General features: G+C 38.4%; 1 protein-coding gene across 1 annotated transcript in view; it reads right to left on the bottom strand.

The window, feature by feature from the left end:
- Positions 1-21337, bottom strand: part of RELN (reelin) — a 476703-nt gene that overhangs the window by 395573 nt on the left and 59793 nt on the right. Inside the window, exon 2 of the mRNA XM_026503988.4 lies at positions 10433-10543. Within this exon, the coding sequence (XP_026359773.3) occupies positions 10433-10543 (111 nt within the window). The remainder of the gene's footprint in view (positions 1-10432; positions 10544-21337) is intronic.

Genomic DNA, 21337 nt, shown 5'->3' with positions numbered 1-21337 from the left:
TTGAAGGATAAACTTCGTCAACCTCAAAATGATTCCAGAGGGGCTCATTTGTCTCATTCTCTAGAAACAGAAAGCCAACCCCCAACGGAGTTCCTCCTTTATTTGTAACAGATTTCTCTCCATTTTCGTTATTAGCATTAGAAATGGTATTGGATGACAAAGACTAAGAGTTTGGTTACAAAAGAATCTTCTCATAATGCAAATAACTAATTATTTCAAAAAAGAAAACCATGAAGGATAAACAAAACGTCTTCCCGGAGCATGATCTCTGATAGCTCCATTCATTTCACTTTTAACTTGCTGTTTACGAGAGTTCATGTGGAGAGGCACTGTTCTGAAGAACCAGAAATAACATAATTAACTAGATAATAGCAACAACGTGGTTCCCATGTCTGAAAACATGTGGAAGGAAAAGGAGGAGGGAAGCTCAGTCTGAACTTTTACCAAAATACTAACAATTTTGCTATTCTGTTTTCCAAAATGGCAACTCCCACACTAGCAAGTATCTTCCCATGCAGACATTTCAGAGTCCCCAAAACAGTAATTTAGTTGTGTGTGTGCCTCAGAGAGCAGCCTACACATCTAACAGGCGACATGCAAAGCTCAGCATCAGAGGGCTGAATGCAAACTACACAATGGAAGACAAGAGTGGAAACAGAACCAGCATTTGGTGAAGGGCCTCTATGGGACAGCAACAGCTGTTTTCAAATTCGTATGCTGCATCCAGAACTATCTTCTAGGCGATGCCAAGGATTTACTTTCGCTACTTTTTTAAAAAATACTTCAAAGATTACTATCAGAATTATTTCTAGGAAGTAATAACATGACACAATTGTTTTCAGTTGTTCTTAGATTTAACTGCCAAGAAAGAAGCAGCCAACTTTAACCAAGAGTATTTATAAATCAATTACTGTGAACATGGAACATGAACTCATTTATCATTATCTAGATACCCAGAAAAAGGACTGGAAAATGTCAAAAGTAAGCCACACTACAAGCAAAATGACTGCCAGATCAGAGTCAGAATTCAAAGTTTATTCCCTTAAACATAGACTTTGATCTTTTCTCTTGTTAAAATGGACAGTCTGGCATACTATGGAAAGTGTCACTCTTCTAGAAAACAGTATCTCTTATCAGCAAAGAGCCACAGTTCCTAAGTCATTTTTAAAAGTATTATTTAAGAAAAAGAGTAAAATATCCCTGACTCTGTCTTTATCTAGTAAGGGATAAGACCTCATTTACAGAAACTTATTTCCAGAATTACTCCAAAAAACTTTGACATGAGAAAGTACCCTCACATAAAAACCTACTGCTCTCTCCTTGTTTGTTCAGTGCTGTTTGGGGGGCAAATATCAACTTTAATAAGGTTACATTTGCCAGACAAAAGAGACTCTTCACAATCTGTTCACACTGACAGACAAAATCGTAACAAAATAATCTCAAAAAATCGTAACTTCTATAGCAGAGTGGCAACTCCCATTAGAATCCGCTCGAAAAATGTGACTTTGACATTCATAGTTAAGCACAAGAAGTTCACTGTGATTCTGAGCACATGGATTTGAGCAGGAATAAGGAAGAGAAAGGAATTAGAACTCCCCTGCCTTAGGGAGACATTTTTAAAGTACCTTTCAAGGGTTTCAGGGCATCTGTCTTATCAGGGCTAAATTCCAGAATCTAGATTCTGCCGAGTATCCAGAGACAACTGACAAGTTAAAGTATGAAGGAGCCACAAAACGGATGAATCTTATGAGGAATATGGGTTTTTTTGCCTAGAGGAAAGAAAGTTACTTACTGACTTTTTAACATTCACCTTTTTCAATTACTTAAGAAATTATGTGAGAGTTTAGAAACATGGCAGAGGAGTAAGGGGCCCTATTTCAACCAGTCCCCTAAATCGAGCTGGATATCTACCAGACCATTCAGAGTACCCACGAAATCAGCCTGAGATGTACATGTATGTACAAGGAAACTTCCTTAATCATCTCACTTGATGTAATCTTAGAATATGTTCCCAAGAAATTGTAGAGTCATCATTTTTGAAAGATCAAAGAGATAAAATAAGAACTTCACTACCATGTATTGTTAGGACATTGACCTGCACTAAGAGAGGAGGCTGAGATGGACAGTCTCTTGAACTTCTTTCTATCTCCTGATTCTAAAGAAGTCACTTCATCAATCTCTCTCCTATCTAAAGGCACTGTGGCCTGCCACCTCCAGGAAAAAAAGGGACAAAGTGGTAGGCAGGGTAATAAATTACCCCAGAATCTCTGATGATAAAATTTACATATTTTTGTATAGTTTTAAATATATGTATAGATGTGTAGATTTATATGTACATATAGAGATTCAGAAATATCCTCAAAGTTAAAGACAGTAATATTCACTCTCTTGTCTATACCAGGACACTTGGGAACATACATGCACTTACTGATGTCAGCTCTAGTAGTAAAATACCCCATAAATCCTCAAAGATTTGTATTGGTTTATTCAATGAATATTTATTGAGAACTTGTTATGTGCCATAAGAGTGAAAAGGACTAGATCATCTCTTGTCCTCAAAGAGGTATAAAGGTTTTAAACAAGTAAATTCAACAGATCGTTAGAGATGGCTGGTGGAGGTCAGGGAAGAGACTGAATGTACAGAGAAGGGAATAGAGTTCCGTGGAGGTGGGCACCAGGGAGGAGCAAGGAGTGGGGTCATAAAGGCTCAATAGAGGAGGTGAATCAGGACAGAGGCCCTAAAAGATGGCAGGAGGTCTGCCCAGCAGAGAGAACCAGAAGAAAGTCCAAGCACCACAGACAAAGGCGTGAAGTTTAATGCAGCTGGGATTTTGGAACTGTGTGTGGGTTATGACTGGTGCACAGGCGTATGTGTGCGTGGCAGGAATGTATGTGGCTATAAAGGAATGGAAGGAAGATTTGGGAGCCCAGTAGGCTGGGCCATAGCACAGAGGGCCTTCTCTTAGTCAAGGTTCTTTTTGGTTGTAATAGAAACCAACTCAAGTGAGCATGGACTGTAAGGGGAGCTTAAGGAGAGACTACAGAGTCGAGTTTTAATTATGACTTTGCAACTCCCTATGTGTGACCTTGGGCAAGTTACTTACCCTCTCTGTGTCTCAGGTTCTTTATCTATAAAACGAGGATAATTAGTACGATTTTTGTTAGGATCTAAAGAGTTAATATCTGCAATACAACTGCCACATAGCAAGTGCTTGATAAATGTTAGCTATTTTTATTATTGTTTCTTAGAACCCAAGACTATCCGAGCATGATGGGAGAAAGCCAAAAATATGAGCCTGGAAAGCTTTGGCACCTCAGGCAGTGTTCTGTCTGTCTTCCCTTCTCCTCTCCCTGCACAACATTCCTCTGAGCCCTTGTGGATGATGGCTGCCCACAGCTCCCAGATATTTACACATGCCTTGATTAGCACATGAAGAGTTGGGACTGGGATTGATCAGCCTTGATTCCAAATTCTTGTACTGGTAAATTTGGCTGACTCAGCTTGGCTTGGAGATCTCGCTCATAGTTTACATGGGGCCAAAGGGTTTGGGTGAAATCATGCCACAGTGGCCTACCTCCCTTGAATGGCAGGAAGGAGGGCAGTGGAGTAATTCATCTTGATTTTTAGATCTAACCATTTTCAGGTCTAAGCCACAGAGCAGACTACACAATTTGATCTTCAGAGGTTTTAGAGTGGCTGATAAGTACTGAAGGACGTTGGTTTTTCCAATTGCTTTGCATCCTCCTTCAACTTTTTCTTTCCCAATGTGCACAACCGCAACTCCTTTTAAGAATCTGGAAACTGTCAAACTTCCATCTACTAAATGAAATGTGGTCTAGCCATACAATGGAATATTACTTAACCATAAATAGGAACGAAGTACTGGTATCTGCTATAACACGGATGAACCTTGAAAACATGATGCTAAGTAAAAGAAGCCAGACACAAAAGGTCACATACTGTATGATTCTATTTACACGAAATGTCTAAAATAGGCAAATGCATAGAGACAGAGAAAGTAGATCAGTTGTTGTCAGGGACAGTGTTGGGAGAGGAATGGGGAATGACTGCTAGATGGGGATGGAGCTTCCTTTGGAGGTAATGAAATATTCTGAAATTAGATAGTGGTGTTGGTTGTACAACCCTGTGAATATATTGGAAATCACTGAAATGTATATTTAAAATGGTAAATTTTATGGTATGTGAATTATATTTCAAAAAAAAGTATCTGAGAACTGTATGTATCAGAATGCCTGGTCTTACTCGTCACACCTACACCATCTCATGTAATAGCCACTACTTGCCCTTCCTAAGCCTTGTTTTCTTACCTACACATCAGGGCAGGGGCTAAGCCAGGCTGTACCGAAGAGCCCTAAATTCTATGGGTAAGAAACTGGGTGCATTGCTCAGCAGCCAAATTAAAATCAACCTTCCTCTTTCAAACATTCTGCCACTGGAACTATCTTCTCATTCTATTCGCTATTTCAGAGAAAGAATTCTCACTTTTTCCTGAATTTTTAAATAATACCTATTTTAGGGCGCCTGGGTGGCCCAGTTGGTTGTATCCAAATCTTGGTTTCAGCTCAGGTCACGATCTCAGAGTCGTGAGATTGAGCCCCAGCGGCGAGTCTTCTTGAGATTCTGTCTCTCCCTTTCCCTCTGCCCCTCCCCCCGCTCTTGCTCTCTCTCTCTCCAAAATAAAATAAATAAAATCTTTAAAAATAAATAAATAATACCTATTTTAAGCACATATACTAGGCACTTGAACAGATAACTCATTTAATCCACCCAACAATTTTGCGAATGAGGCACTTCTCATTTTACAGATGCAGACATGGAGGCTTAGGGAAAGAAAGAATGTGGCCCAAGTTAGGAAGAAGAGGTGGCAGGCGGGCGTGGAACCTGAGCTGCCTAGCTCTGGAGGTCATGTGATGAACCCCTGCACTGAGCTGCCTTTCTCCCCTAACTCCTCCACTTGGCCCAAATCTCATGCCCCTCAACATCTGCTTTAGCAATTTGCTGACTAATTCAACAGCTTTATATTCATCATGTCCACTATTCTAGTAAATGATTCTTTTTAGTTATTTAGGAACTTGGAAATAATCCCTGAATTCCTTAGTCATATGTCAAATACAAACTACATTATACTGTTTCTTAATGAAGGTAATGCTAGCATATGCAAATGGAATTGAGGCCAAATTAATGAGTTGAGACCAAACTTAGGTTAATACCCAGTAAACAGGAAAAATTAATGGCAATTTCAATTCTTGTCAGCTATGCTCCTGGTACCACTGACTACAGCAATTTGTTTAATTAACCTAAAGTCTTCTTGTTAATTATAGATCATTTACCATATCCAATAAAAGGTCATGCCTTCAAAATCCCGGAATATGTTTAAAATTTCTCAAGTGTGTTGCAAAGTATTTCTTTGCAAAGAGACAGACAAAATAAATTTAACGAGATCATTCCGAGTAATTTAGGTTAATTTAGGCTAGTCAATAAATAGCATTACTATACAGGACCCTATTTAATGAAGTTGCTAGAGGTTGTCCCCTCTTTATACATATTGAAGCCTAAATATATGTACGTATAACACATGTGTGCGTCTCAAAGGCACAAGGATAGGACAGCTAAGACTGAACTGTATTTAATGCCCAGGGATGTAGGGGTCCTAGTGACAATTAGTAAAGTTGTAAAAGGTTCTACTTAGTTTCAATGTGAAGGATAACCAAAACTTAGCTTAAACAAAGCCTATATTTTTATTTTTAATGACAATAAAACAAAGTAGTGATAAAAATTTGCATCATGGCAATGAAACATTAACATACAATCAAAATCTACTGGTAAAGTACACATTTTTATTAACTAGTGACCAACATAAGATTTACTAAAATTTTAAATCTTAAAACCCTCAAATAATTTGTTTTATAAATATATCCCTATTCATTTAAAGTTAGAATGTCAGATTACAGTGGGGAAAAAAAATAGATCAAGTTAAAAAATTCTACTACCATGTTTTAAAAGTAATATTGAAAATATTAAATTTTTATGTTAGTTGCTTAATCTCTATTGAAAACATGACATGATTGAATGTTTAAGAGAAAAAATTAAAAAGAAAAAATCTTGGATCTGTTCGCTGTATTTTCTCCCTAAACTTGGATTTTATCAAATCTTGTCATTTTAAGAATTTTGTAATTTAACAAACGACTGGATCTAGAATGCTTCATCATTCCAGAAAAAGGAAAGGAAACACACAGAAAATTACAAAAGTTTACATGAAAAACTGTTAAAATGGCTCACGTAGCTGAGCACAGTGATCTAGCAATGCCAAAGCGCAAACGTTTAATTTATGCAATGTCTAACAATTTGAAGTGTGGCTGCTACTCCTCAGACCTGCAAACCCAGTTCTCTGGTTTTAGAGCCAGAACACCAAAAATTGAGTAAAATGCTTTTAGAGCCAGAATACTAAATATTGAGTAAAATGCATTTCAGCCTCTGGAAAAGGAATAATTTTGTATGAAAGGATATTCAAATAGCCCTTCATTGAGCGACCACAAAGAGCCTTGAAGATTTACATGATTGAGCTGGAATTCAATGCCAAAGACAAGAGGAAGCATTTTTTTTTTCTTCTGGGATGCACAAAGAGATATCCATAATTAAACATCACTCTTCCCTAGGGCAGCATGTTTTCTTACATTGACAAGCAAAATGAGGTATTTCAAATCACGCATTGTTGGCATACAGTCATCTTTTGCATAGCCATTGTTTTAATGTATTTCTGGCTATTAGGCATTTGTCTATTTTTGGTCAGTGAGGCATGCATTTTAAAGAATTCTGATTTTGCATAAAGGCTGTAGTTATGTTAGTGGAATTACATTTATACAACAGTATCTTAAGAATAATTATAGCCTTATTTTGGCTGGTCACACACATTTTATAGTTAAAGGAGAGCGGCTATAACTTTCATGTAATTAGTACAATTAAAATTAACTATAAAAGGAAAAAAACTTCCAGAAGTACTTTTCAGACTCAATTTTATGTTTTACTTTGTCTTATTTAACACAGCTAGTTAAATATATCCCACCCTAATCCTATGCTATGTTGGGAAAATGCCAAACAAACCAAGTTTGCCTAACATTCCATCAATTAAGTCAGAGCCTAATGATAGATTACGTATTCAATAACTCTTTTGTTCTAGAATGCCACATTTTGTCAGCCTGATCCTACTATAACTACTAAACTACCAAAAAGCAGCAATTATTTTTTACAATTTACCTTCTGTAAGAGTTTCCTCTCCTTTCTTACCTGCACCCTACTCAAATCCTCTTCATTTTCTTAAATTGTAAAGAATATGTTAAACTTAAGTCAAATACCAAAAAATTCATGTGCTTATGTTTTCTAAAGTGGCCACTGATCTAAACAGACATTTTATCTCCTGCTCTCTATTCAAAAACATCACTTCCAAAGATTAACTGTTTATAATATTGAGGTGTATAATTAAATCTTTTAAAGGAATTTACCACTATCCTATAAATCCATGTAAACTTATGTAGCTATTACTGGAACTTAAAAAAGTTAGATCTCACTTATCTATCCATCCATATAAAAATTATGTCCTATAAAAACGCCAGTGGATTGGTGGGAGACCTAAGCTGTGGTTACGGGAGGTCAAACAACAGACTTCTTGTTTTGAAGCCTCTTCAGATGTCAACCTCATGATACAGGGTTCATGGTGATGGGGAGACCAAGGGCAACTTAAGCTAATCAAAAAACATTCTAATTCAAGTGAAACTGCATTTGTACAGCTTTCAAAGTCACCAGAGAAAATGTGTTGAAGCCCGGGTATCTCAAATAACTCCTAACAATTGGGGCACCTGGGTGGCTTAGTCAGTCGAGCCCTCAAGTCGGCACTCTGCACACAGTGTGGAGTCTGCTTGAGAGTCTCCCTCTCTCCCTCTTCCTCTGCCCCTTCCCCTGCTTGCTCTCTCTCTCAAATAAATAAATTAATTTAAAAAAATAACTTCTAACAATTGCATTCCTAGTTTTTCATTTGGCTTACTAGCTAAAATCGGAGGCAATGTGACACGTGCATTTCATGTCCTTTCAAAATGTGTTTACAACATACTTATGAGTGATATTTAATGATTTAATGACAGTTATTTCATTCAGCCAAGTCTTCTCCAATCATCTGATCTACAAACCCCAGACTAATTCCTCGAAGAACTGTTTTTTGCCCCTCAAAGGAGGTATATACAAGTCCTGGGCTAGGGAAAGCAGCTGCTTCGGTTATCAGTATAATTTCGGAATATCTAGATTTACTGAGTGTTTCCTATGTGCTAAGTGCTTCACATAAATAATCACCTTTAATTCTCACAAATCTTATCAAGCAGGTGCCTTACCAACCCCTTTCACAGATGAGGAAATCAAGTTTACATCTCAGCTCAACACCACTTCCTCAGGAAAGCCTCTCCTACCTCCATCCCATTTCACTCCAGACCAGATCTAGTTTCTCTGGCAAACCCTTTCCCAGCACTCAGTACTTGGGCAAGCTCGCCTCTAGCAAGATTTGCTATTATGTACGTATACGGTCAATTAAATAATGTCTCTCTCTTCCCTTTATTGAATGTAGATGGGTGGTTCTCAAACTTCAGTGTGTACCAAAATCACCTGGACTGCTTCTTAGAAAGTGGTCACTGGGTCTCGCCCCCAGCATATCTGACTCACTGAGTCTAAAGACAGGCTGGAACTTGGGAGTCACAGGTTCCAGGTGCTGCTGCTGCCACCAGACCTGGACTGACCCAGTACAGCACCTCTCAGCCCTGCATGTACATCGGAACATTCCAATCCAGCAACCAAAGTGACATTAAAAACAACCAATGCCCACACCCCACTCCCAGAAGTTTTGATTTAATTGGGCTAAGGGAGAACCCAGAACGCCTTATCCCAGATACTGTATTCTTTTACTAAAAAATTGTTTATCTAAAAGTTAAATTTAACCAGATGGCCTGTAAATTTTTATTTGTTAAATCTGGCAACCCTGCTTGTGAGTCCTGTTGTAACATAACAGGTAGTACGTCATATATATTACGTACGTGTATAGGACTGGAAGCTGACCTCTGCAGAGCACAAAAAGGATGGTGCTAAACAAGCGGAATTTTTAGACCTAAGAATATTTTTTCTTGAGGCTTAGAACTTAGAAGTAATTACCAATACATTGTAAAAGCTTATCTAAGATCTTCTAAAAATAGGGCAAATCCTCAATGTCAAATAATTAAACGTGACAATTAAATGACTTCCAGGTTCCATGAAGCCCTGAGGCTGTGAGCCTCAAAATGGGCCAGAGAGTGACAATGGGGCATCAACAGTACGGCTCTGACATCAATCAGTGAGTCACCTGGGCACTGCTACTGCTGGGACTTGGCGCAGAGGCGGCGCTCTTTCATATATCAAAAGTAGGTAAAAATTATCTATTTAATAAATACCCCAGCAAAGATAAAACACTGAACACATGGCTGCCTCTGATAACGCAATTCTATCTTTTTCATATCAATGTAGGGAGTCTTGTGCAGTTTTCCAATTTCAGAGTAAGATCAGTGATTTCATGTCTTACATAAACGGATATATTAAATTTGCATTTTTGATGCTGAAAAGGGACTATTTAATTCCAGCTTGGCATGTTTACTGCATAATGGGTAAAGCAGGGATTTCCAAACTGAGAATCCTCTGGGCTCAGTAACGATCATGTAGCCTTTGCTTCCCCATAGAAGTAACCTCCCATGTCTCTGATTCAAGGACAAGGACTCTGTGTAAGTGTTTTAAATATTAAAACATGAATACTCACAGAATTCAATCATTTCAACAATCATTACTACCTTCCACTTTGTACAATGCTTACCTGCCAAACTTAACAGGACACTTTCCACCTAATCCAGGACCGTAAGAACTGTTTATAAAAACAGCTTATTGAGGGGGGTGCCTGGCTGGCTCAGTCAGGAGAGCATGCGAGTCTTGACCTCAGGGTCATGAGTTCAAGCCCCATGTTGGAGGTAGAGTTTATTTTAAAAAATTATAATAATAGAACTTAAGAAAATAGGTTATGGAATGATTGCATGGGCATCAGAGTAAAACCCAGTTTCAGCAACCTAAATGACAGAACATAAAAATCTACTTAATCCCCCAAGACCAAGTATAATAGTGTTCGGTAGATGGAGAGGGATAGAAAGAATGTCACACCAAGCTTATGGTTGGCTGTACATTCATGTGACTTATTTCAATTCACCTAACTTCAAGCAAACAACACAAAAATCATTTCAGATTAGTTTTTTTTAAATCATCAATGTCTGATCCTTTTAAAACAGATGTTTCAAAAAATAACACCTATAACTATTTAAACATTGACGATTATTGGTTTCTAATGTCAGGACAGCTTACCAAATCCAAAAGCATTGGAACCTCCAATGCTCTGTGAAGCCTGCGCACTTGTGGACGTATACAGTCCTGTCACCAGCAAGCCGTCAAAGAAGGTGCTTGTTGAAATTGTCACTGAAATGCAGGGAGGGAAAAAGAAAAGAAACCTCAATTAATACAACCAGAATACTGAGATACATTTCTGAAGAGTTAAACGTTGCCAAAACAATTTTTACTCATTATTTAAAAACTTTTTTATGCTATTGGTAGTTAGTATTTTCTTTATATAGGAATCACACGTAGAGAAGCAAAAAGAAGCCTAGAACGCCTGTAATCACTGGTCCTAAATTTAGTACATTAGCTCTATCTTTCTGCATTCATTTACACGTTTCCCAGCCATATGCAAAATTCTCTGAAAATAATGTAGTATTGAATAGCTAGCTTCCCCACCTCCACCACCACCCCTGAAGACAGTCAAAGGCATCGCTGGAGTTTTGGCATTGTGATTAAACACTTTTTTTTTAAGTATTCCATACTGTGGGAAACAATCTTACATTGGCTGGAAGAAGAACAATAAGATGTACTGTATTTCTTATTGTGCATCTACATTTCATAGATGAATCCCCTGAAGTTTTTCAACAAAAGCAGACTAATTTGCATGAAGACAGTTAGCCTTTTTCCTTCTGAGAACAAAAAAGGAAGACCACTGCATGCCTTAAGTTTCAGAACAAAGTCTGCAAGAGGAGTCCAAATGGTTTCATAACCAGAAAATCAGGATGTTCCTGGGAAAAAAGGGCCTAATACAATGTATCTGTATGCCACTCAGGTTTGGTTTTTTAAAATTTTATCTTGCTCACCACCCTAAAATAATGATTATGATTTCTGCCTTGACATAATATTTTCTCCTGCATTGGTTTTATAAGATTAAGATGACGCCATTTGCAGGAAGCAATGGGAAAAGGCAATATTATTTTGGTAGTGCACAGTACAAGACCATCATCATCCTTGGTGGCAGTAAGGAGAATGGCCAGAGTCACATTAACTTTGATGAGAATGTTTAAATTAAACTCCAGGAAATCCAGTGACTAGAGCTGAAGGGTCTGAAGCATCCATATTATAAAGCATAAAACAAGACTCGTAGATCAGTAGAACAGCCTGACATCATGGTACCCCCACAATGGCACTGGATATTGGAGTAAATCACCCCTTCACATCCTTTAATAACAGCTAGTATTTTGACTGCTAGCATGTAAGCCACTCAGCTGGGCACTGAGCTAATTAGTTACAATGTATTATCTCATTATCAAAACATTTCTATAAAAGGGGTACTATTATTACTCCCAGGATACAAATGAGGAATTTATGGCACAGAGCAATTTAGTACCTTGTTCAGGACCATCTGATATCATCTAAACATGTCTGATGCTGATTACCCAGCATCTCTCTTGTTTTCTCTCCGCCTGCACACCACCCCCTCCCCCACTGCCAAGATCCCACAGAAGCCAAGTGACATGGCCAAACTCTTGTTAAATAAACTATTTCCCAGATTATTCACATGCACGAGGAGTATTTGAAGAAAAGGAAAGTAAAAGCTGCAGGACTCCGTGTCACTGTTAATAGAGAGGAAGAGGGCTATGGGTGGCTGGGAGGTGACCCCCATGGCATGGCGGACGGAGCCCTAGGCTGGGTAAGGGATGGGATCCGGGCACCAGGTACTCATCTGCTACTATCTGTTCTTGAGCAAAACCACTTCATCTCTTAGAGTCTCAATTTCCTCATTTATGGAATGACACACTAATCTCCAGCCCCCTGTTCTGCCTTCTCCAGATTCCCACAGTTGGTTCTACTGCTGTCTCTGCCCTTTGGTTCAGTGAGTTATCTTGGCCAAGGTAGGAAGTGCTTAAACAGCTTCTGTGTCCCCATCCAGTAGGGTTTAGAATTAAGTTGCTTTCTCTTAAATTAACTACACTAGCCACTGAACTCTAAGGCAGTGTCTCAGGCTGTTCTTTCCAGCAAATCAGACCCCACCTGCAGTTCTCACTGTGGACCCACGGGACCCTGCTTTTACCCACTTCCTCTCAATCCACTCCACTCTCGTCCAGTAAGACAGCAGCAATTCTGTATTAAACGTACAAACACAGCCCCTATGGACTCCTCTCCATTCCTTTATGCTTCTACTTTTATTATTTCCAAGACACTAAAAAATATCAGAGTTTTATGAGTTAGGGAGTGAGGCAAACCTGAATTTGAATCTCGCCTCTTTCTACCTCTGATCAGGGTGTGACCTTGGCTCAGATTCCTCAACTGCAAAAAGAATAATACTATCCAATTCGCTGTAAGAATGAAAAGAAATATATTTACAATCTATCAGTGTATCTATCTCTTTAACAAACTATCATGCATACAGTAACTCATTGGTGAAAGTCAGCTCCTCTTCCCTGCCCTCTTTCAGACCTCGAAGCCCTGCCTTGCTCTTCTCTTCTGGAAAACTGGAGTCCCGCACCGAACTCCTGACATCTGCTGAAGACACAGCTGATCACTGGACTGCCCACATCTGAGTCCTGCCACCTGCTAGGATTACCCACCTACCCTCACCATGCACTACTTCATTTCCACCCACCGTCCACATCAAGCTCAGCTGTGACGTCTGCAAGCTCAAGACAAGTGCAATCCCCAGCTTCTTATTAATATGGCTTCTCTTCCAAAAGATATTCTGCTGAGTGTTAATTTAAAACAGAGGCTAAACACTCTTGGAAAAGGGGCTAAAAAAGAGGAGGACCATGTGCGACAGCTCTTGGCCTTCCCTCTGCTGCCCCCAGCTATCCAGCTCTGGTCTCAAACAGCTATGTATCTTCCAGCAAAACAAAAGCCCTGCCCAGGCTACCACAACAATTGATAAATTCAATTTGATCGCTTATACATATCTAGTGATATTTTAGTATCTTAGACATGTGCACTTAGGAAGCTGACTGCACGGCCTGGACTCATTTGGGTACTGAGCACAACCAACATCTGCTGTGCCCCTTAGATGTATGTCCACCTAGGCTCTTAATCCCTTAACAGGCCTCCCCCTTCCTCTGCCACTAAGTGCCTCTCCAGACCCAGAGGATGAGGCAAATTCTGATCTTAATGTCTCCACACACCGCAATGCCTGGTTCAGATCAATTCTTTGCTTTAAATAGATTCTTGGGTGCTGAAACAGCAAGGTCTAGTGAAAACATCCCAGGAATAAGAGGACTGGAATTTATTACCAACAATAATGTGCAATGTCAGATCGGGCAAGCTTTTCTCCCTGCTTGGCTCTATTCCTAGTTGTAGTGAGATGAATACTGATTGTTTGGTAAACTCATGGCTAGGTGGACATATCATTTCTAAGCATTGAGTGTCTTAGAAAACAAAATTGAATTACTGCGAAAAACACTTCTTACTCTTAGAGTCTTATGTCATCCATAAACTGACTCCTCCCAAATTTCTGTCTCCTGTCCAGATCCCTACATACCTCTTTATATATACTCCAGATTTATATCAAGATGCTGCTCAACACCCCCGCTTGGATGTTCAAGAGATGTCTCAACCTCAACACGACCAAAACTGAATGCCTACCCCGTCCTTCAAAACTGCTTCTCCTTCAGCCTTCACCAAATCAGTTGTTGGCAGCACCACCTTTCCTGCTGAGTGAACTTTAGAATCACCTTCTCCCATACTCTGCATCTAGTCCATCAGGAAATCCTACTGGCCCTGACTTCAGAACATATCCAGAATCTGACCACTTACTACCTTGTTCTAAGCTACCATCGTGTCTTACATGGATTATTGAATTAGACCTCAATCTGATCTCCCTGGTTCTACCCTCCTCTCGCTAGAGTCTATTCTCAGTATGAGTCAGAGGAATTCTTTAGAACATCCATTGGAGCATGTCAGTCATTTGCTTACAACTTCTCCACTAAGTCAATGTCAGTCTTCACAGTGGCCTACAGAGTCCTATGTGACCTGCCTCCATTCCCTCTCTTTCCTCCTCTCCTTCTGCTCTCCTCCTGGCTCACCCCACTCCAGGCACACTAGCCTCCTTGTTGTTGCTCAGATATGCCCAGGCTTTGCACCAGCACCTTCCTCTGCCTTGGACTCTCCTCCTTCAGATTATCAGGTAATTATCACCTTCTAGCATATTATACTCATACATTTGCTACAATGGTTTTTGTTTATGTTTATTGTCATTCTCATTCTGCAGAATGTGAATTCCATCAAGGCAGATATCTTAAGGGTTTATGTTCAGTAGTACATCTCAACATCTGTAATAATTCCTGATACAATACTTATTAGAATATTTATTAATGAAAAACTCATTCATACAAAAATGGCACAAGGCTGTCTTATCTTCAACTTGTTTCCAGAGGAAAAGTATGTTGTGAATCCTAGATTTTGTATGTCAAATGAATCCCACTTGGAAAAGCCACATAGAAAAAAAAAAGAAAGAAAGAAAAGTTGGCTATTTACGTATTTAAAATGTTTTCCAGAAAGCAAACTAGTGGATGCAGGGACCAAGAGACCAATTGAAGACATCTGTAAAAAACGGCAGATCACCTTAAGTCTACATACATTCTCATAGGCTATATGTTTACACAAATCATCTAAACGAAGAGTTCCCTATTGGAAACTAATTGAATATAATCTATTTCTCTGTTTGCTAGAGTTGGGAGTTTAAAGTTATTTTGGAAGGGAAAAATGATATTTGCCTTTGAAAAACTGCTGTCTTGACAAGCATTCCTTCTCCTTTTTTAAACAGATGTAAATGCATAATCCATATGTGAACTGAAAATCAGTCTCTTTTTTCCAGAAAGAGGATGTGTTGCCCAGACTCTTATGGGATATGAGACATAGCTTTCCGATCATAGCTTTCCCTTTTACTCAAGAAGACAATGGGTCCAACTTCTGCATTCAAAAACCATCTGACAGAGTTTGGATTCCCTGATAGCTTGCAGGCAACTTCAGAACGCCTGCAGCCTGCATGTTTCTACTGACACAAGCACCAGCAGCAAACACAGGGATAATCTGAGCAAGATGCTGAAAACTTGACGCCAAGGCACTCCAACTGAAACTATGTCAGGAATACACATCTCTCTGTCCTTCGCTTTCCCTTTCATCAAATGCTTCCACTTATCTCTACTTGCAGCCTCTGGTTAGTCTGTCAGGGTTTCCTAAACAAACAAAACCCCCACAGAAACAAATAATTGTTTCAGGCATCGAGGCTGCTCTGGCTTGCTGTCCCTCACCTGGGTGATTCTGCATCATCACTCACTGCCAGTTTCTGTTTTCACACTTAATAATTACCTTACCCTCTGATATCTTCCTGATTCCTTTCAATCAGCTTCATCTGACCCTCCGTGTGCACTAGTTCTTACCCTTCCTGTGTGCCCTGACTTGACTTTCGTTCCTCTAATTCCACTGGGACTCAGCCTTCAAGCGCTATCTGACCTTTTCCAGCCTTTGCTCATCAGTTATATCCACAGACTGCTGCCATCCAGGCAACTGAAGCAATCCTCTTGAAAGCAGAAGAGTGATCTCTGATAAATTGTTTTAAAGTTTACTATATACAAGTTCCAATGTGGCTCATGATAGAAAAAAAATGATGCTCACATTGCTGAATGCAAATTAGGTTAATAGGTACATGAACTAGAAGGAAATTTTACAACTTTTGTATTTTTGTAAGTTTCTGATTCAGACTGTTACAGTCTCACTACATAATTTAAAATGTTGCAAAGCTAATGTCATTTAAAACATGTTTCCTTTAAAAATACTTTATGAAACTACCTTTGCATAAGTAGACGTTTTAGTTAAAAGATATAAATTTGGGCACACTAGGATGGGGAAAATTGTACAAAGTTTGTGGATTTGAACTCCCCTTAAGATGAACAACTATTAGGACTACCTGTAAATAACTGATATCTAACTAGCCCAGTTAATATGCAAACCCTTCTTTCTCTTCCCAGGATTACAAGCCATGTGCCTTAACTAATAGTAAGAAGATGGGAATCAATATTTAACAAGTACCAATTCACTTGAAAAGAAATTTATTATATAATGTGAATAATTGCTGAATCTAGGTGCTAGTCTTTAAAATTTTGTTGTGCTAGTCTTAAATTTTGTTTCAGAAAAAAAAATCCTATTAAAAAGGGAAAGGAAGGCATTCTAACAAATGCACTTAAGATGAGCAAAATAACTCAAACAATAAAATGCACTAGAAAGTACATAATACATTCAGACTTAAAGCAATATATATGGAAATATATGTATATTGCTATATATATGTGTATGTGTATAGATATAGATACACAAAACCTTCTATGAGCCAAGAACTGTGTTAGAGCTATAATTTGGATTTTACCAGCTTATTAACACTTGAGTTTTCCTTTTCACATATAAGGGAAAATGTGGCATAATTTACTTCATCCTTGGAATGTACAGCACCCCTTCCTAATCACATTACTAATGTTTGTAAGAATTTTAAAACTTCTTAATTCCTGAGGAATTAAGGTATATTTAGAGGAATTATACTCTTTTAAATATTCTTTGGGAAACTAAAGTATATACTGTCTCACAAAGTATATATATTCCTAAAACATTCAGGCGATCTTTGTAAAGAAACCTGATGCATGAAACTTAATCTCCCTACTACTTTCCAATGATAACCCATGAGTATTATTCATTATTTTAAAATGAGGGTTTTCTTTTATGTTGTTACTATTATCTTTCATATGTATTTCACTGTGTGGCATTTATTAAACCTGGAATCCTTAATATTCTATTCTGGGCATTTGCATTCACAGACTGCATGTCTGAGGTACTAATTTCCCATGTCAGTAAAAGCTAGTTGAGTATAAATATATATATATATTTAGAACTAGTTCCCTATTAGCAAAATGCCTATAAACACTATCTGACATCTTATCAATTCTAGTTATTTTATAAAAATTGAAATATATCACCACCATATGACAGGACCCGCCAGTAATCCATTTTAGACACCAAAGGTTTATATATAATCACCAAATATTTTAACGACTTTAAATAGATAAGGACCTACTTAAACATGTCAATCTGCCATATTATCTACTTCTTTTCATGGTTTCACAAATGTTTATGATAAATTTATAAAACCCTTCCCCAGGAGACTTTATTTCCTTAGAGTAAATGTTTATACCTTTTATATTTTTGTTCTATAGAGAACTAGCTACTTTAATCGTAAAGGGAAAAAAAAGCAATATCAACATCATGGATTGCAAGTAGAATTTTGAACCTACCAGTGCATCTTAGAGGAAAAATCAAGCATGTATATGATTACCAATAATCAGAAAGAAAATATGTCTTTATCATACCACATCATTCCTTTGTTCAACAAACATCTTTACCTTCCTATCATCCATAGATTAAAATCCTGTCTTCAGTGTGGTTTCAAAGACCTTCAGGTTTGGCCATAACCATTCTCTCCAGTCAAATTTCCTTCTTTCAGTGAAAACAACCCTTGACCCAGTTAAACTAGAACATGTTCATTACTTCCCTGTTTCCTTGTCTTTCTTTGAAGGGAGTCCTCACCTAAAATGACTTTCCCTGTTTCTTTTGGTTAAAATCCTCCCCATTCTTCAGGCACAGACCCCAATGCCATCTTTCTCACAAAGTCTCTTCTAATCTCCTGGGGAAGCCACCTCTCCCCCCCTCAGTGACCCAGCTGGCCGCTCTCAGAAACTGGAACACATGATCACTCCCTACCTTCCTTGGAGCTTGGCTCAGAGGAGGAACTCAATCAACGCTTATTGAATTCAACCCTACAGAAACACTTGTTACAACATAAAACAGCATTAAAATAATAAAATAAAATAAAATAAATAAAATAAAATAAAATAAAACTGAGAATATAGGGTAGCTGATGAAACTAAAATTGTGATATCCGGCATCCCATTGACAGAGAAAAGAGAACAAGTGTTATTCATAGAGGTGTATGAACATGAAGGTTTCTCCTGAAAGGACACAAAAACTGAAACTCTATGTGGTATCTTATTGTTTACTCAAAAGTCAGAAATGTCTGAGAAAATCTTGGTGAAATTTTGCATTTACCATAATAGTGTTTCTTTTGCTCATGTGTACTTTGTGTGTGAATATACATATATATACAGACATATTTATGTACACACCAAATTAATCTTCCAGTAATTTTGTCACTAAGACACCTTATGCCTTATCCTCACTCTGAAGTTACTCTGCCGTTTCCTCAAATAAGAAATAAGAAGGGATCAAAAGGCTGAGGAGGCTGTGCATATCGCTCCCATGGCTGTGTTAAATTGCCAGCGAGCTCAGCTCCAGGAGTCTATGAATATGGATTGCTGGGCTGGGACAGCACAATGAAAACACGATGTAGCGACACAATTCAATTCTTATCAGTGGCTCGGAGAACACCTCTGTCTTGAAATGACTAATTACAGAGTCAGTTATTATCTATTAGAGTTTCTATTAACTGTTCCCAACAAGACCCTAATACCATTCGTGCGGAACATCACTGTAAGATGAAAGCCTGGAAGAAAATAAATTTCGACGTTTAATGCTGTTGCATTTCATCCTAAAGCTTCTGGCCTACAAATGCTCTATGGGCCATTAAATTTTGATCACTTCAAGCTTATTCCATTACTACTTTATAGAAAAGACCTTTAATATGTGCAGAAAAGAAACATATTATATATGAAATGATGTTACCATCTCTTTCAAGATGATAAACATCAGAAGACAGCAAATTGCAAAAATGTTGAAATTAAGTATTAGTGATAGTGCCGCGATCGCAGAGTTTCTATTTCTTATTTTTATATTTTGAAAATGAAAAACACCAGCAGAACTAATATTGTCAATATTAAAAAAATGTAGCCTCATTTTGCCTTATGAACAGAAACTTGTTTGCCTTTTGAATACACAACAGATTAAACAGCCTGAGGAACAAACATATTACTCTAAAAATGAAATAAACTGAGTTTCTTTGCTGCAAAATTTCATCAACACAGAGTGTTCAACTACTGGTTCCTCTTTAAAGTGCCCCTAGCTCTGGGTACCAAATAGAGACCATCTAAAAATACATTATAATTTAATTCAAAACCTCTATCAACATGATCCCTGAACTACTTCTCATTACATACATTAACTCCTTTATGACATGATTTTATGTAGCTTTCAAATATTAAGCCAGCTCTTTCAATAACATCCCCAAACCAAAAACAGCTGAGAAAAAAAAATTTATCCCAGTAAATATTTACAAGAAATGACCGGAGGTCAAGATTCTCTGTGGCAGGACATGTATGCATAGTAGTAAACTGAATACAAAGATCTTAAAAAATCAGACCAGAAACGAATGGACGCCAGTCAGCCTTTTGTGAAGGACAGAGAGAGGTCACACTTGCCCTATGTATGTATTCCAACACCTACCCGCAACACTGGGCCTTAGGTGGCATGTGAGAGGAGGCTCTAAGAAATGGAAGCCGTGCTCCTCAAGCTGGATGGACTGGATTAAATACAGCAGCCTGCATCTCCTGGAGGCCCTGAGAGGATGGCAGGGGCTTGACCTCCTCTTGGAAGGCAGTGGCATAGCGGTACCCCCAAGCCTCAGGTACACGGGCGGACGCAGTTCTCCGGGAGCGTGCCCAGCAGGCTGCTCTGCAGAATGCATTTAACCTGATGTTTGCTGCACTAGTCATTATCACTGCCCTTATTATTGGTATTATTACTCCTCTTTTTCATTTTATATGGATTTGTGCTGTTCCTTGGGGGACAAAGGAGGCAGAAAGAATGGCCTCCAGGGAGGACTAAATGCGGTGTGATGGAGGACAAGGCTGACGATCAAAATAATAAGGTCAAAGAACTCTGGATCAGCCCAACTCTGAAAGCAGGGGGAGAACGCCCTGGCAAACCCTCTCCCACCTTTGTCTCCCCCTGAAAGGAGAGGAAACCCAGCACAAGATCTGGGAACTGTGACAGGTTACAGGAGGCTGATTGTATGCAAAATTTAATGATGCACTAAAGCATTTTTTAGAGTCTGTAAAAATGCTCTTTGCTGGCTGGAAGAGGGATCCATTTCTGTGGAAGCCTCTTACGATATATTTATTATGGATTCAGAGATTCCAACGAACCACATATCGTCTCGAAGTCTTCTCTTCCAGCATCACCAGTAATGAAAGGAGAGCCACCGAGATTTTTCCTCCTTTAAATGCACCTTAGGAGATAAAATGGGTGCAGTCAAATGTGTTTGTGAGTTTATCAGTTTAAAATTAAGCCCTTTGGAAGTAAGTTTAAATGACATCATTCGGTGAATGTAAAGTAAATCTGTTTTTCCATCCCTCCACATTGCCTTTCTGTTCTTTACTCCCTAGGGCTGTCCGTCTGTCTCTCTCTTGCACACGCACACTCAGAATTTCTGAACACACTAACCTTTGGGGTAAAATCTCACATACCTTATTCAGGTGAAATCCTGTCCTGAGACTTGGAGACATATGTCAGAATAGCACCTGAGATGAGATCTTGAATGTTTTTGAAACCTCCTTAAGATTGTCCAATCTATGCTATACACAGATTCCTTAACTAGTCATCTTAAATATAAAAAAAGAAAAACATAACCCTACAATGCTCCACTCTACTAGTACCAACTGCAGTTATAGTAATGAGGTTTTTATCATCCACTTTGGACTTTCATAATGTAATTCTGAATTTTTAAAAAATCCTACAAATAATAATAAAATTTAGTTCCTAGAACCAAAAATATTTACTTTCCCCTATAAATAACACTTTATTGTAATTTGGAGAACTCTAGACAAGAGTTACTGGTATTTGTCACTTATCTTTGACCTTTTTTTCATATGTTACTTTCATATGAGGCTGGATGATACTCATACATGAAAATTT

This window comes from Ursus arctos, unplaced genomic scaffold (genome assembly GCF_023065955.2).
Source record: "Ursus arctos isolate Adak ecotype North America unplaced genomic scaffold, UrsArc2.0 scaffold_3, whole genome shotgun sequence".
NCBI classification, from domain to species: Eukaryota; Metazoa; Chordata; class Mammalia; order Carnivora; family Ursidae; genus Ursus; species Ursus arctos.
The sequence above is the reverse complement of the archived record's forward strand: the minus strand, read 5'-3'. Positions and strand labels throughout refer to the sequence as shown.